The 17,306-nt window shown below is 49.3% G+C and overlaps 1 protein-coding gene across 2 annotated transcripts in view; it reads left to right on the top strand.

Moving 5' to 3' along the window:
- abca4a (ATP-binding cassette, sub-family A (ABC1), member 4a) overlaps positions 1-17,306 on the top strand; it is a 53,265-nt gene that overhangs the window by 365 nt on the left and 35,594 nt on the right. For both annotated transcript variants that reach the window (XM_042068242.1, XM_042068243.1), the window contains exons 2-10: positions 1,525-1,658; positions 3,202-3,295; positions 3,504-3,645; positions 4,060-4,199; positions 7,288-7,415; positions 11,825-12,022; positions 14,960-15,049; positions 16,482-16,716; positions 17,038-17,177. In XM_042068242.1, the coding sequence (XP_041924176.1) occupies positions 1,593-1,658; positions 3,202-3,295; positions 3,504-3,645; positions 4,060-4,199; positions 7,288-7,415; positions 11,825-12,022; positions 14,960-15,049; positions 16,482-16,716; positions 17,038-17,177 (1,233 nt within the window). In that variant the 5' untranslated portion in view covers positions 1,525-1,592. The remainder of the gene's footprint in view (positions 1-1,524; positions 1,659-3,201; positions 3,296-3,503; positions 3,646-4,059; positions 4,200-7,287; positions 7,416-11,824; positions 12,023-14,959; positions 15,050-16,481; positions 16,717-17,037; positions 17,178-17,306) is intronic.

The following is a 17,306-nucleotide window of genomic DNA, read 5'->3' on the forward strand; positions in this document are numbered from 1 at the left end:
TTCCACCAGGAGTAGCCAACATGCAATTCACCTTCACCTACATATTTTATCTAAGAGCGATAGGCTAGGCTACTATTACTAGGTTGCTATTAAGGTATACAGTAGTCTATTGTTCATGGCACAGTATATCACTAACAGGCTCCTCTGGAAAGACAATGTAATAGTTGCCCCCGTGTTTTTACGTCGATTTGTGGTGTATGCGGCTAGTGTCTTGCCCTCGGGTCACTTAGCGTTGTTAGCTGGTCTGCTTAAATGAATAATCTACTCACAGGTCAGTGTTGAGCTCTCAGGTGCCTGAGGTATGTGCACCACACACGCTGCTTCAGGGAAATGTGCTAAAACCAACCATCATGGCCACGTCTTAAAAACAAACAACGCATGGACTGTTTGACATCATGTTTAAAGATTTCAGAGAATGATGTAACCAGTGGTGATTTAGGCTTCTGTCTGTTCCCTACAGGTATTTGGTTTGCATCCATACTTTTACTTATGTCACACATGGTTCAGAAGCTCACTGTGCCGTCTAGCGTGTTATACAGCATGTTACTGTAGGAAATGCACTCATGACATAACAGTCATGTCACTACTGCTAGACTAATATGTCAAGTCAGGGCATTTCCACATAGTGGTCACTGGAAAGATCTTAATATGATCCAGTGTGTTTGTCAGCATAACACTGTTTAACGTCTAACATGATTTATTTCAAATGCATTATTAGGAGAGTGCAGCCAATGATATGTGCTTGTGGGGCTATTGTGTGTATTGATTGGCATGACCTAGAAAGTGCCTCTGCCCCCCCCTCTGGGCTGGTCTGTCTCTACAGTTGTGGATACATTCTGTCCGTTTCGCTCAGCATCAAACTGTTGTGTGTGGAGGCAGCAGAGAAAAGAGAGGCCCACCCCCTGCACACTGAGAGGCATGATCTACCCACCCACTGCACACTGATCTACCCACCCACTGCACACTGATCTACCCACGCACTGCACACTGAGAGGCATGATCTACCCACGCACTGCACACTAAGAAGCATGATCTACCCACCCACTGCACGTTGAGAGGCATGATCTACCCAACCACTGCGCGTTGAGAGGCATGATCTACCCACCCACTGCACACTGAGAGACATGATCTACCCACCCACTGCACATTGAGAGGCATGATCTACCCACCCACTGCACATTGAGAGGCATGATCTAGGCCTACCCACCCACTGCACACTGAGAGGCATGATCTACCCACCCACTGCACACTGAGAGGCATGATCTACCCACCCACTGCACACTGAGAGGCATGATCTACCCACGCACTGCACGTTGAGAGGCATGATCTACCCACCCACTGCACATTGAGAGGCATGATCTACCCACCCACTGCACACTGAGAGGCATGATCTACCCACCCACTGCACATTGAGAGGCATGATCTACCCCTAGAATTGAACGCGGCTTTGAAAAATCCACGGAGTAGAGCAGTGTCTTTTGATGTTCGTCTTGTCTATTTTTGTGTCCTTATGTTTTTGTCCAGGTTGGTGACCTTGTAGTGACCCCTCTTGGGAGGGGTAAGGGGTGGGGGGGGGGCACTGAAGTGTAACCATGGGTACCGGCAGCCAGGTCCGGCTGCTTCTGTGGAAAAACTGGACCCTCCGGAAGAGACAAAAGGTAAAAAAAGAGCAACAACAAAAAATACTCTTTGTTCCACTATTGCCCACTTGCTACATAGGTCATAAATCACAAGTGCATGTGAGCACGCACTCACTCACACACACACACACACACACACACACACACACACACACACACACACACACACACACACACACACACACATTTGGCATGATTTGCTGCTCTTCCTGAAGATGACATTGTGGTGCACCTCAAAGGTAGAAAAAATAAAAGAAAACCCACAAAGCTCATATTGAGAGCAAGCCTCACATCAAGAGGTGATCTGAGCTCCTTCTTGTTGGACAAGTCCGTGCAAGGTGCCTCACGCTTTTGTCCTGTCAACCGATATACCACCAGGCAGGGACAGATAGGGTGGAAGCCCACTGAGCGAGGGCCTCTCTTAACTCGGATCATTGTGAGTGCTCAGCCATGCATTTTGGATAGGCCTCCCATCCCCTCCCACCCTCCCGTCCTCCCACCGGCCCCTGAGCATCCCAGCGCGGGCCGCGTTTGAAGGAACGCCAGGAACACAGAACGAGTATCCCAAGAGCAGAGATAAGATCGGACCGCTGGCCCATGTCTCACTGCCAGCCCCCCCCCCCCCTCCACACACCCCACAAACCAGCCCCCATCCTCCAGCCCCTAACCCTCCCCTCTCCCAGACAACGATGCCTGCCAAGGGCTTCAAACGACCCTTCTATTGTTACACGGCCTTGTTTGCATTGATTCTTGGCCCCCGTTCCTTGCCTCTGTAAATACGCGGTGTGTGACTGTGATATTGGTGGCCTCTTCTATTTAAAAAAAAAAAGAGCAAGTACAGGAGCCCCCTTGTCTCTGTTTAGCAACAGTGTTTCTCTGGACTCGTCAACGTGACTGCTCCTCCCGCGAGGGGGGGGGGGGATAGAGGCCATGTGATTTAGGCATAAGGTGGGTCCTGGAAGTGGCACACAGTCTGCTAAGCTGCAGAGGCTGAGAATGAAGGAGCGTTAAAGGCCCAGGTCCAATAAAAGCAAAGGCGTTATTTCAAACAATGTGACGATGGAATTGTGGAAGGAGTAATCAAGTTCTAATGAGTTATTTGGACAAGGAGCTGAGCAGTTGTTGTAAAGCAGAGCTTTTCATTGTGGCCTCATTGAACTCCAATTCTCTTCCACCAAAACTTGGCGTCTTACGAGGAAACAGGATTATTTATGTCCCCAATAAACATTGAGTCTCTGTTTCAGCCCACTATACACAAAACGCAATGTCCCCTGCTCGATTGTTGACATAGTCAAGGTCAAGGTCTCATTCCCTTAACCTTAGGTTGAACTTTAACCCCTCAAATGGAAAACAGTCTCACTTTGACCCCTCCATTTTTTGTAATTAGGGTTATTAGTTTGTGAATGTGACTGTCAATCAACAAGTCAAGTAGCTCTTTCTGTTATTGCCTTCAGTGGCCTAGAGTCTCCCACACAATTGACTTTCGCTGGGTGAGATGTTTCCACTTGGCTAATAAATGTTAAGTTGTTTTTGCTTCTAATCTAGAATGTTGTTTCTGTAGATCCGCTTCTTTGCCGAGATCATGTGGCCTGTGATGTTGTTCATAGGCTTGGTATGGCTGCGGAGGGCCAATCCGCTCTACCGACAACACGAATGTAAGTTCAAAGTCTGCTCCCATATTGTTTGCGGTGAGAATGTATTGTTTTTGGATCGCGCTCCAGAATAAACCTGGACTCGAACCAGCCCTGATGAACTCGTACCAGTGCTTAATGCAGTTTCTGTAGAGGCGAAAGGGAATGCTTGAATGCCATTACATAAATGTGCTGTTGATCTAAACTCTGTCTGCCCTCTCTTGTGGTGTAGGTCACTTCCCCAACAAAGCCATGCCCTCCACAGGGATCCTACCATGGATCCAAGGCATCTTCTGCAACGCCAACAATCCCTGTTTTCAGTACCCCACACGTGGGGAGTCGCCTGGACTGGTGTCCAACTACAACAACTCGTTGTGAGTTTTAGACGCTCAACAGCCTGCTCAGTCAAGTACAGCGAGATGCATTTTAATTTACAGTACATCCGTAAATACAGCATAAGCTTTGAGTGCTGCTTGTGTAGCGTGCAGCAGTGCAGCAGATTGACGGGTTGTGTTACAGGCCCCCAAAGGAATGCAAAGCATTTTTCTTTTTTCAGAAACACAGGAAATTACATTGAAATATTTTTACTCACAATGTTTGTGTTTATCTCATATTCGTGTGTGTATGCGTGTGTATTTTTGGCTGTGTGGATATATATATATATATATATATATATATACATATTTTGTCCTTGGTTATGTGTTTGCGTGTGTGTGTCTGGTTGTGTCTGTGTGTGTGTGTGTGTGTGTGTGTGTGTGTGTGTGTGTGTTTGTGTGACTGCTCCTCAGACTGGCTCGCTTCTGGACGGACACTCAGGAGCTGCTCCTGAGTGACCCGGACTTCCTGCAGCTGGGCCGGCTGTGGCGCGAGCTCGGTGTGATGGGCAACTTCATGGACACGTTGAGGACCAACCCCCAGCTCATCGAAGGTCTGGTCACAACACTGCCCACTCAACCAACCCCACCCTCACCCTCACCCTCATCACCACTGTCCCCTGCCCACCCCTGTCCAATCCCCAGCTCATCACAGTTCATGTCACAACACTGCCCACCCACCCAACCCTCACCCTCACCCCCATCGCCCCCTGGCCACTCCCGTCCACCCCTCGAGCGTTACATCATGTGAGGAATTCCACTCCACTGACAGCCTCCCTATTGTGGACAGCACTCCCCTCCCCATTCCACATGGCTGGAGTGTGCTGCATTGTCCTGGAGGGCCACCGCATTTGCTGGTTTTGTCTCTAAACAGTCAAAGGGCTCTTGCGCTTTGGGCTGTAGTGCCTTCATTAATCAAATTACTGAAAGTACTTGTCTCACAGGGAATCTCAAGTTGGGCAAAGAGGGTGCAGACTGGTTGAAATCAGTGGCTGCTGCATTAAGTATAAGTATACGTATATATAATCTTTTGATCCTCTGAGGGAAATTTGGTCTCTGCATTTATCCCAATCCGTGAATTAGTGAAACACATTCAGGACACAGTCAAAACACAGTGAGGTGAAGCACACACTAATCCCGACGCAGTGAGCTGCCTGCTACAGCGGCGCTCGGGGAGCAGTGAAGGGTTAGGTGCCTTGCTCAAGGGCACTTCAGCCGTTCCTACTGGTCGGGGTTCGAACCTGCAACCCTCTGGTTCTAAGTCTGAAGCCCTAACCAGTAGGCCACGGCTGCATTAGGTTGTCCTAATGATTTATGCAAGTCTATCTAGTCAGCATTGCACATTGGCGGGGTCGGGCATAATGAACAATTTCCTGTCAAACATGAAATCCAGTGTAAGCAGATTCACAAACATTTACGCCCTCTCTCCAACACCCCAGCTCTGGCTGTCGCTTGTCGACATGCCCTGATTTCAGAATGAGGTTGAATTGCATCACGTAGGCCTTCTCCTTTCCTCTGAAAAAAAGGGCTCTTTTCACCCGAGCGCAGGAAACCTAAGCCTCTTACTTCTCCCCCCCCCCCACCCCCTGCACTTTCTCCACTTTTATTTTCACAGAAAGCACTCCAATTTATTTACCCCGCGGCAGGGCACACAAACAGCGCCCTGTCCGGGAGGGATTGGTTTCCGACATTCCTCCGGTTGACAACTCGGCAGGGGCACCCCGCCGCAAAAATAAATCATGCCGGACGGTTATGGCTCACGGAATGTGATTGATTGAATTCCAGTGATTGATTGCAGAAGGGCCCCGACTGCTGACGCTTCGAAGCTTTTTTAGAGGGGTCACGAATGAAAGGATTTTCTCTATATCTCTGTCTCTCTCTCTCTCTCTCTTTCCCTCTCTCTCTCTCTCTCTCTCTCTTGCGGACAGTCTCTGCCTGTCTGTGTGTATGGTCGGAATGCATATCAAACAGGCGCTTTGAGCGGTGGAGAGTGCAGGCCGTCCCCTGGCTGTATTGAGGTGGAAGTGCGGACAATGCGGGCCACCTCTGTGTGGGCCCGCGGCACAAAGGCCGGGTGGAGAGGTCACATCCCACCCTTTGATGAAGCACTTTTCTGGGGGTTTTGTTCGCCAGGTTTGCTGATCCCTCTCCCCCTGCACACACACAGACTGACACGCAACACACACACGCTTTCGCTCCCTCTTTCTTTTTCTCTCCCTCTCTCTTTCTCTCTCTCTCTCTCTCTCTCTCTCTCACTCACACACACACACACACACACACACACACACACATACACACACACACACACACACACACACACACACACACACACACACTTTCGCTCCCTCTTTCTCTTTCTCTCTCTCTCTCTCTTACACACACACACACACACACACACACACACACACACACACACACACACACACACAGTTCCCCAGTGGGGGCTGTTGCTCAGAAACGTGCAAACACATCCTGCTTCTCTTCAGTCTGTTTGTCGGTTGATCTCAACAGCTCTGTCAATCTCTGCCCTTTTCAACTGTTTATTTTTTTTCTTTCCTTACTGCTCCATCTCTTAATTGGCACACCTCCATACACACACACACACACACACACACACACACACACACACACACACACACATACACACACGGACATTCACAGGCAAACACCTTCTTAGCAATCCAGAGGAAACGCATGCGGTGTTTATACAGTTTATTTTTCCCTGAAAGTGCCTCTGAAATAGGTATTGGACGTCACTCACAGTGGGTGTGTATATGAGAGTTCTGCTTGGCATAAAATGTTAATGAAAATGTGACGATTCACCGGAGCCCACACACTGATTTCCTGGAGATACATGATTCACATGTTCCCATCAGCCCCTGGGGGTGCCAGTAATCCAATAATATTATTTTGATCAGCCCCTGGGGTGACCAGTCCACCCCTGAACATTTCCCAAACCTCCTACGCACAGCTCCTACCCTCTTCTGTACTCCTCTCTGAGACTGGGACCCAAACCAGGACACTCCATTCAGCTCAGCTCCAGTTCAGCACTTAACACCATCACCAGTTCACACTTAACCCCCCAGACAGAGACCCTCACTGAGATGGACAGCACCTTTCTCCTCTGGAGAGACCGGCCTGGGATGTTTGTCATGCCTTGGGCTGTCTCCCTCTCTTTCTTTCTCTTTCTCCTCTCGTTCATTTCCCTGAATTGACAGAACCCCTGTCTTTGTTTCCGTGTCTCTTTCTCCTCTGAGCTGAAAGAGCCCACCCACTCTCAGCCACTGATTCAGGCGCTCGCTGAATGTGTGATGGATTAGATTCCCTCAGTCGAATTGAAAAGAACGTTTTGGAACAAAGTATTCAATCATTGTGCTCATGTTCATTACAATGTCTTGTACTCTTTTGGCCCCTAACATTTTCTTATTAGTCGTTTTCTATGGAATAGTATAGTATAGTATAGTATAGTATAGTATAGTATAGTATAGTATAATAATTGTATGGCATAGTATGGTATACGGTAGAATAGTATACTACGGTAGTAGTATATTCACTCTAAAGTGGTCACCAAGAACTCATTCCTCCCTGTAGTCTCATCACATTTTTTCTGCCCTACTCATGTGTTCACTGTGTCCACTGCAGGCCGTGGTGTGAAGGTGGAGGATATTCTGAAGGACGACGAGACCATCACCTCCTACCTCCTCAGAGACGTGCCTCTGACCGACTCTGTTGTGAACCAGCTGATCAACGCCCAGGTCCGACCTGAACAGGTGGGCCCTTGCGAGTATCACACGAGATGAGATCATGAGGGCCTATTGTTGTATCCTGAGTCTCAGTCTCAGTCGGATTGTTCTTGAGGCACACCTGTGGTTCGCTCAAATTCGCAAACATAGGCGAACGTTTGTGAACGCACGCAAACAGTCTGATGAGATAGTTCTCTGCCGACATACTGGGAGATGGACGGAGGTTTACTGTTGAGATGGGCTGTTTACACAAAATCGTTCAAATTATCTTTTTATGGTTATGGTTATGGGATTTGGCAGACGCCTTTGTCCAAAGCGACACACAAATACAAAAACAACATACTATTTCAACTTGAACAGGGAGCAGATTAGAATTTTTAGAGTAAACATGTTTGCTGTGAGCGCTTCTGTTTAAGGAATTTGAAAACACCTCAGGGTGCCAGAGCACACAGGTTGGGAAACACTGACCTACATTATACCCAAAACCAAGAGTAACTCTGTGTGTGTGCTCATGGATTTATTGGAGCCATAAACCTCCTTGTTATTTCACATAACCACACATCCATAAATGACAGACACTGTGTGTCTGCCAGCTGAGTTGGTGTTTACTAATTGTGTAACATGTCAACTTACAGAATGTGTTATCTCTAACACGGCTCATCAGCGCCATTCCTTCTCATTGCTCAGTTTCATTCACCACTCGCTGTGGGAGTGGTGAAGGCAGCCTGTTTGCGCTCAGCGTGATTGTCCAAATAAGAGTTGTGTGGCCCCAGATGGTTACACGACTCTCCCTGCGTGAGGCTCATGGCTAGCGCGGGGCCCGTCGGGGCCTGTGTTCCGGCTTTTGTTACGGTAAGCCGATGCCGTGTTTGGGTTTGACAAGCTGCTCGTGTGTGTGCCAACCCGGCATGCGGTCAGTGGTGATGTGATGTGATGTATATATTAGTCAGTCCTCAAGGCCATTAGAGTCATCTGCAGGGGTTTGGGTTCCTGTTGGCAGTAAATATGACCGTTTAGTTGACGGGAACTCCCAGCACAGGCTCAGAGTCCTGCTGTTTGCACACGCACACACATGCACACACACACACATGCACACACACACACACACACACACACACACACAAGCAAACCTACACACACCTAAACACACACATATATGCATACATACACACACACATACATACACACACATGCATGCATATGCACACACACACACACACACACACACACACACACACACACAAGCATACCTACACACACCTAAACACACACATATGCATACATACACACACACACATACATACACATGCAAGCATGCACATGCATATGCGCACACACACACACACACACACACACACACACACACACACACACACACACACACACACACACACATTCATAACAACCCAACCACCCACCTCAAAGGTCAGAGTCAGAGCCAGTTAATTTTGTATGTTTGTGTATTTTTATGCCTGCACAAGCAAAGACCCCAGTTAACATTCTGGCCAGATCAGGAGTATTTAAATATACAGGCTGATACAAGGCACATGTTCCTCGGAGAAAAGATCAGAGGTAGCTGGGAGTCGAAGGTTTATTTGCCAATCCTGTGGAAGCCAGGACACCCAACGGGGCGCCCGGCGAGGCGGGTTTACCCCACGGCTCTGATAAGATACCCCCCACCTCGCCCCGTCCCTCGCACTGTGAGTTCTCACTAGAGAACAGAACACAGCATCTCAGACACCCAGGGGCAGGAGTGCTTACGGCTGAACTCAACTCCCCCCCCTCCTCCTCCTCCACCCTCCTACAGGAATCTGACTCCATCCAGAGAGAGAGAGAGAGAGAGAGAGGAAGACAGAGAGAGTAAGGGTGGGTGAGTGAGTGGTGGGTGCAGAGAGAGAGAGAGAGAGAGAGAGAGAGAGAGAGAGAGAGAGAGAGAGAGAGGGTGGGTGAGTGAGTGGTGGGTGCAGAGAGAGAGAGAGAGAGGGATAGAGAGAGAGGAAGAGAGAGAGAGTAAGGGTGGGTGAGTGAGTGGTGGGTGCAGAGAGAGAGAGAGAGAGAGATAGAGAGAGAGGGAGAGAGAGAGAGTAAGGGTGGGTGAGTGAGTGGTGGGTGCAGAGAGAGAGAGAGAGAGTAAGGGTGGGTGAGTGAGTGGTGGGTGCAGAGAGAGAGAGAGAGAGAGAGGAGAGAGAGAGAGGGTGGGTGAGTGAGTGGTGGGTGCAGAGAGAGAGAGAGAGAGAGGGATAGAGAGAGAGGAAGAGAGAGAGAGAGGGTGGGTGAGTGAGTGGTGGGTGCAGAGAGAGAGAGAGAGGGAGAGAGAGAGAGGAGTTCAGAGGGAGGTAGGAGTGAGTGCTGCCCCCCTCGAGGTCGCATGGCATCAGTATTAGAGCTGCGCTCTTGGGCCGCTTTCATATGGAAATGGGGCAGGCGAGGAGCGCGGGCCTCGTCCATTCAGAACAGCTCTTTTCTCAGAGCCGCCTAATTCAGACGGCCGCTGGACAGAGCATGGGCCGAGGCCTGGCACGCCACAACGGGCCAAGCGGCTAAGTCCTTAGCAACTAATCAGATGGAACAGAGAGAGATGAAGAGAGAGAGAGATGGAGAGAGAGAGAGAGGTGGGGGGGGGGGGGGGGGGGGGGGGGGGGTGGTGAGAGAGTGAGAGGGAGGGTGCGTCTGTCACTCAGACGATGGGAGCACAGACATGCATGTGTACATGCATAGAAATGCATACCATGCACATACGGTTGCCATGGGCACCAATGCGCAGCTAGAATGACACCCAGATGCATATGTATATGAGGCCAGACCAGACCAGACCAGACAGAAACTCCCACACACATTCTCTCACATACATACAGATGCACACTTAGTCTGATTGGCCTAAAAAGCTTTTTATACTTGAGCAAACAGCACACGGGTTGAGGAAGGAAATGTATGCTGTCCTCTACTATCTCATTGTATCCTTGACACACTGTCAAACACACACACACACACACACACACACACACACACACACACACATACACACACACACACACACACACAAGCAAACCTACACACAGGCAATGAGGCAATCTGCTGCACACACTGTCACACATTCACTCGCGCACACAAATGCCCACTGAGACAGCCAATTACACGCAGGGGTCAGTGCAAAGCCCGGCCTGCAGAGAGGGCCACATAATGGCTGCTGGTGGGAGCTGAGGAATGTGGACAGCCAGGGTCAGAGAGAGAGAGAGAGAGAGAGAGAGAGAGATGTATAGGGAAAGAGAGGAAGAGGTAGAAAGACACAGTAAGCAAGAGAGACAGGGAGAGAAGAGAGGGAAAGAGAAAGAGAGGGAGAGTAGGACTCTTACTGGCTGCCTTGTTTATTGTGCCTGGATGTGTGAGCGTCTGGAGTGTGGCCAGCATCCCTGCCCAGCGGCTCTCTTACGGCTCAGCCCCATTCAGAAGCACCGGGGCCCAAAGCCACCACATACCACAGGCCCCCTGTACCACAGCATGGATGTGGATGGAGGGTGTGTGTGTGTGTGTGTGTGTGTGTGTGTGTGTGTGTGTGTGTGTGTGTGTGCCTGTACGCAGAGTCCGTACCCTGAACCCAAAGCACAGCTTATTGACAGCATATCCCCTGCTTGGGAGGAGCATCGGTGCTCACAGAGTCTCCTTTGTTAGAGTGCAGCGCCACTGTCACTCCCTGTAACTGTCTGTGAGGTGCCCTGTGGTGAGTAATGTGTCACCCATGGCGAAAATGTTCACAGTTCGTGTTACATAAGCTGTTTGAACAGGACTCTTGTCAGCGCAAGTCTGCCCATCAGTGGTGAGGAGGGCACAACGGCTACCGCTAGCTCACACAATAACTCATTCTCTTGTCAACATCGATGGCAGAGAACATCCGTGTTCTCATTGGTCGATTTTGGATGAGGAAAGCAGCTACTCGGCGCTCACCTGTCAGTTGACTTGTAATTATAGGAACAATGTAATGATACATCACGTCCCAAGATGTGGCTTTGCATGGGGTGTGGGGGTGTGGTATCAGATTGCAGAGAGTTATCAGCTGGTTACAAATTGTTGCCACAAATAGTCTGTCACCATGGGAATGATGCTATTGTTGGACTAGCGCTCCACCGAGGAAGTATGTCCATTATGGTTGATCCGCATGGCAACACATGGACGTTGATGTATGAATGTCGAGGAAATGAACAATGAATGAAATGAATCGGAACTGCGTACATTTGTCCTCCTTATCCTCTCTTTCTACCGCTTTTATTATTTTTCTATCATTCTGCCACCTTTTCACATTTTCCTTCCCTATGTTTTCTTATGTTTCTTTCCCCCTCCACTTCCATTCTCCCTCTCTCTCCCTCTCTTTCCCTCTCTCTCCCTCCTCTCTTCCCCTCCTCTCTTCACATCCTCTCTTTCTGGCCTTTCTGCTCTCCTAGTTTGCGTACGGAGTGCCTGACCTCAAGCTGAAGGACATCGCCTGCAGCCAGTCGCTGCTGGAGCGTTTCCTCATCTTCCCCAGCCGCCGCGGCCTGTACGCCGTCCGCAACGCCATGTGTGCCCTCACGCCACAACGGCTGCAGATCATCGAGGACAAGTTCTACGCCAACGTGGACTTCTTCAAGCTCTTTCGCCTGGTCAGCAACCTAAGCTCTTCTCCCCTCCAATCACCCAAAAGTGTTCCTGTCAATCAACAGTGGTAGATGGGATTTGGAGTTTGATGTGTGTTGCAACAGTTTTAAAATAATACGATGTCAGTGCCAAAGTAATAAAAATTCAAGTCTGGGTGATGCTGTGTCTCTGTTGCAACTCACAAGACAGATCTAGAGTCAAAATGTCCCCCAGGCATTATTATTTGAATAATAAAAAACAAGAACATTTAAAATGTAACCATCATCAGTGTTGTTCTAACAGTTAGGCAACAGGGTTGAGATTTAGAAAAGTAACTACTAAAATAAAGGAATCCACTCCAGTATGTTTTGGCTCAGTGCTTGCGGTGCAATTACACTGTAATTATTACATAGGTCCACAAAGACGGCATTCCTTGGCAGCGCCGTGAACGTGCCTTGACAGCGCCGTGAACGTGCCTCACGGGATCTCCCAGCATCCCCAGGAGTCGTTCTTTGGGGCAGTGCCAACCATGTTGGCACTCTCTCAGTGGACACTCAGCCTCCAGACCCTGACTTGTGAGGCCCAGTGAAGGCGACAAGTCTCGCCGTGAAAACACCCGAGATCGCTCCCGGCATAAAGGGAGAAACGGGGGTCATTAAAATGGAGACAGAGGCTAGTTGGGGTCAGGGAAGGCACTCGGAGGCTTTGCGCCTGCTTTTCATGTGCGCTTAATGGTGCTGTTTACAGTGCACGGGGATTAGGCTATAAGAAGGAGGGTGTGTTCTGGATGCCTTCCTACACTCCACTCCACAGCTGAGTCCTCTGTGCTCTGAGACAGAGTTGACGTGGCGGAGAGGAGAGTCTAAATTCCTCAGTGCAGGACCAATGCCTCAAGTGCACTAGACCTATCCACCTACCTAATCAGTACAAACATACAAAATATAAAACAGTTAATAATGATCCAAATAAATATAGATAATTTAGATAATTTAATTTTATATATATATATATATATATATATCGATTGCATCAGTATGAACTGCTTAATGCTCCCACATGCCACACGACAGCTATATTTAAGGCAAGAGAACGTGATTCCCCAGCCGCCGCGGCCTGTACGCCGTCCGCAACGCCATGTGTGATAGGTGATAGACCCACCATTTGAATTAGGACCCTGCAAGCACAGCAACTACGGTATTAGCAACAAGCCTGTTGCTTGTAAGCGACCTGTCTAGCTATCAGTGTCTTCCAGTCATCTAAAAAGTTGGAGGTTTAGGTCAGTGCAGAGCTGTCTGTGTGTGCGGGAAGGGAAAGTGTCCAGGGGCCAGTGGGGTGAGCGCTGACCAGCCTGGTTGGTCATGAGCAGACAGACGTGGCCTATTTCAGTAATGGGATTAGGATGGACAGGTCTATCTGTGAGACTAAACCATCAGATCGCTGTCCATAATAACCCACACACACACAGAGGGAGAGAGAGAGAGAGAGAGAGATAGAGAGAAGCGGAAAAGTGTGTTGTGGAACTGGACGGGGCAGGTTGGTTTCCACTGGTCAAGGAGAGGAATGTGACTCAGAAGTGCAGCAGTGGGCCTCCACCCTGCCGGCTGCGTTCCGTACATACTTAGTGTACAGTCCACCCTCTGTCCTTTACTCTGTCTGATCTTTTCTTTCCTCTTGTTCGCTGGCTAATTTTGCCCAAGACTTTTCTGTCCTGTTTTGTTCTTCTTCTCTTCTTTCCTCTTTCCTTCTCCTCTCTTCTCTTCTCTTCTCTTCTCCTCTCTTCTCTTCTCTTCTCTTCTCTTCTCTTCTCTTCTCTTCCCTTCTTTTCTCTCCTCTTCTCTTCTCTCTTCTCTAGTCTTTTCTTCTATTCTCTTCTCTTCTCTTCTCTCTTCTCTAGTCTTCTCTTCTCTTCTCTTCTCTTCTCTTCTCTTCTATTCTCTTCTCTTCTCTTCTCTCTTCTCTAGTCTTCTCTTCTCTTCTCTTCTCTTCTCTTCTATTCTCTTCTCTTCTCCTCTCTTCTCTTCTCTTCTCTTCTCCTCTCTTCTCTTCTCTTCTCTTCTCTTCTCTTCTCTTCTCTTCCCTTCTATTCTCTTCTCTTCCCTTCTTTTCTTCTCTTCTCTTCTCTTCTTCTTTTCTCTTCTAGTCTTTTCTTTTCACTTCCCCTTCTTATCTTCTCTTCTATTCTCATCTCTTCTTTTCCTTTCTCTTCTTATCTTCTCTTCTTCTTCAATTCTCTTCTCTCCTCTCTTCCTCTCGGCTGTTCTCTCCTCCCCTCTCTCTTCTCATGAGATAGCGTGGAATGTGAGGGAGGAAGGATGTCTTATTCTAGCGCTAGCCGCACGGCAACACGCGCCATTTCCTGAGCCTTCAGGGCCCATTGTATTTGCAGCTCGCTCTGACCATTCCCACCAAACGCCAGAGCCGGCAAGTCCCTGGAAGTGACTGTTGCTGGAAACACTCAGCGGTCAGGATACGGGATATGCGCCGAGAGACGCTCCAGCCGGCCCCTGCTCAGCAGATTTTGTGTGACTAATCTCATCCACCGAGGGCAGCTTGGCCCAGTCTGGTCCAGCTGAAATCATTGCAGTTAGGGTCTGTCATCATGGTGGTATGCTGAAGCAATATAACACTCACACTCCCCACAGCAATATAAGACCACTCATACTCCCCCACTGCAGCCTTGACCCACTAAACTTAACGGTAAATGGGAGAGGATTATGTCAACGCTGCTGGACTCCACTCCCGTTCCCCAGAGATGAAGGTGCTGATGGTTCATGAGATGATGATGAATGTTTTTTGAATTATTTCTTTGTTTTCTTTTTTTATTTCACTTATTTTCTTTCTCTCTTGTCTTTTTTCTTTCTTTCTGTTTTTTTCTTCCATGTTTCTTTCTCTCTTTCTTTCCTTCGTTCTTTCTTTCTTTCTTTCTTTCTTTCTTTCTTTCTTTCTTTCTGTGCTCTCCACAGCTCCCTCTCGTGCTGGACAGCAGCTCCCCTGGAATGGACCTGCACTTCTGGTCGCGAGTGCTGTCGGCAGCGTCAGAGAAAACACAAGAGGTACAGCGCCACGTCGCTCAGATGTCTGTCCACTCACACACACACACACACACACACACTCACACACACACGCACACACACACACTCACACACACACACACACACACACACACGCACACGCACACACACATTCACACACATGCACACACACACTCTCACACACACACACACACACACACACACACAGACACACAGACACACACACACACAGACACACACCACACCCCAGCCAAAGACGTAGAGCCGTGTGAAGCCACTATCTTTAGCCGCCCGAGGAAACGACGGCTTCCTCCCAGTCTGCTGCTTTTTTGTGTGGAAAAACACCCCCCTGGCCCATACAGCGTCTAAATATGGAGGCTGTCCTCTGGAAGGGCCCTGCTGCAAAAGCCACAGAAGGAGCCATCAATCAACGCCCGGCAGAATGGTGACGCTGCTAAGTGGAGGGTAGGACTCGGAGAGTAGGTGACCAGGGCGGTGGTTGACCGGTGGGGGGGGGTTGTAGGTTAAAAGAGGAGACGTTTCCCCATCTCCCCCATCTTCCTCGACATCAGGGTGGGGTTGTGATTGTGGGGATGGATGGAGGAGGGTGTGTGTGTGTGTGTGTGGGTGTGTGTGTGGGGGGGGGGATACTGGATGGATGGATGGCCTCCGGGGCGTCTTAGCGAACATGGTGACATCCTGTTGCTGTAGCAGCATTCCTCCGCGCCGGCAGGCCTACAGGCGGCCCCCGTGCCATTTTCCAAATTCCACCTCGGCCGCCTTTCGAGATGCAAACGCATTCCAGATGCAGGAAAAAGAAATTAGAAGTCCCACCCCTCTCCACCTCCACCCACCCCAACCCCCCGCTCCCTACCCCCCTTGCAAATGACACGCCTCTGCTAGCCATTCTGCCTGCTCCTGTGAGACAAATATAGCTCCGTTTGAACCTGGCTAGCAGCAGGGAAGCGTAGCGCAAATCCAAAAAGGTGTGCTCAAGATGTTGTTGCGGTCAGCTTCCACACACCTGTCTCTCTGTACGGGGTCTCCCTCCAGGGGTGGCACAGCTGCTCCGTGCCTTTGATGTGAGAGCGATGGTGGATGGGGGTTTCCTCTTTCATCAGTTGCGCAGCCCTGCTTTAGCATCCACACTCGCTAAATTTAGAGGCAGTGAACCTTTCTAAACGCCTCCTGGTTTCACAATCACATTGCTTTTGTATGGTCTTGTGTTGTCATTTAACTGTGTGATATTCCCACTTTAGAACTTTAACATTGTTTTATGGAATCAATATGAGGTTCTAGTTAGTTTCTGTATTTACTAAGCAGTGTTTTTATCCCCCTGTTTACACTGTTTACACACACACCCCCCCACACACACACACGCGCACGCGCACACACCACACACACACACACACACACACACACACACACACACACACACACACCCCATCCACAGCTGTTCAAGAGGAGTAGCACTGAGGATCTGCTGCGGCTGCTGAGGCCCTGGTTCTCCGGCCCACCGTCCTTCAGGGAGATGATGGCAGCCGCGTCCAGCCTTGTGTGCGGCTACTCGGAGGGGGCCTTCTCGCGCGTCGCCTCCTTCAACTGGTATGAGGACAACAACTACAAGGTCTTCCTGGGTATCGACGGCTCCAGGGCTCAGCGGGAGTACGACTACGACGACTCGACCAGTGAGTCACATTCACCTCTCAGACACGGATCTCTCTCCCACAGAGACCTTGAGCTCAGGAAAAGACTCCCTCAGACAGACATAAACAAGGGCTTTCCAAGGACACAGACATTGTTTGTTAGTGACCCATGATTCATTTCATCTTAAAACAATCCTGAAGTGCATCATTAAGGCACACTATTTTGTATATTCTACTCATAACAGAATTTTTAAATAAAATAGCAATAAAACAATAAAACAAATGATACAGTGGTAAACATAAATCAAAAGTCTCCCCACATCCCTGATTTGTCCTGTTCTGGTCACCCTGTTTTCTCCGTAGCGCCCTTCTGCAATGACCTGATGCGTGAGCTGGAGTCCAACCCCGTCACGCGCGTCGTATGGAGGTCGGTCAAGCCTCTCCTCATGGGTCACATCCTCTACGCTCCAGACTCGCCGGCCACCCGCAAGATCATCAAGAATGTAAGCCGCTTCTTCTCGTAGCCACTGCAGTGGTCAGCGGTCAAGGCTTAGTCAGTGACCTTTGCTTCCTGCACCTGATTATGTTGCCACACCTGTGTAATCTCACACCTGTATGGGATTAGGCTGTGT

This window comes from Alosa sapidissima, chromosome 17 (assembly GCF_018492685.1).
Source record: "Alosa sapidissima isolate fAloSap1 chromosome 17, fAloSap1.pri, whole genome shotgun sequence".
Lineage (NCBI taxonomy): Eukaryota > Metazoa > Chordata > Actinopteri > Clupeiformes > Clupeidae > Alosa > Alosa sapidissima.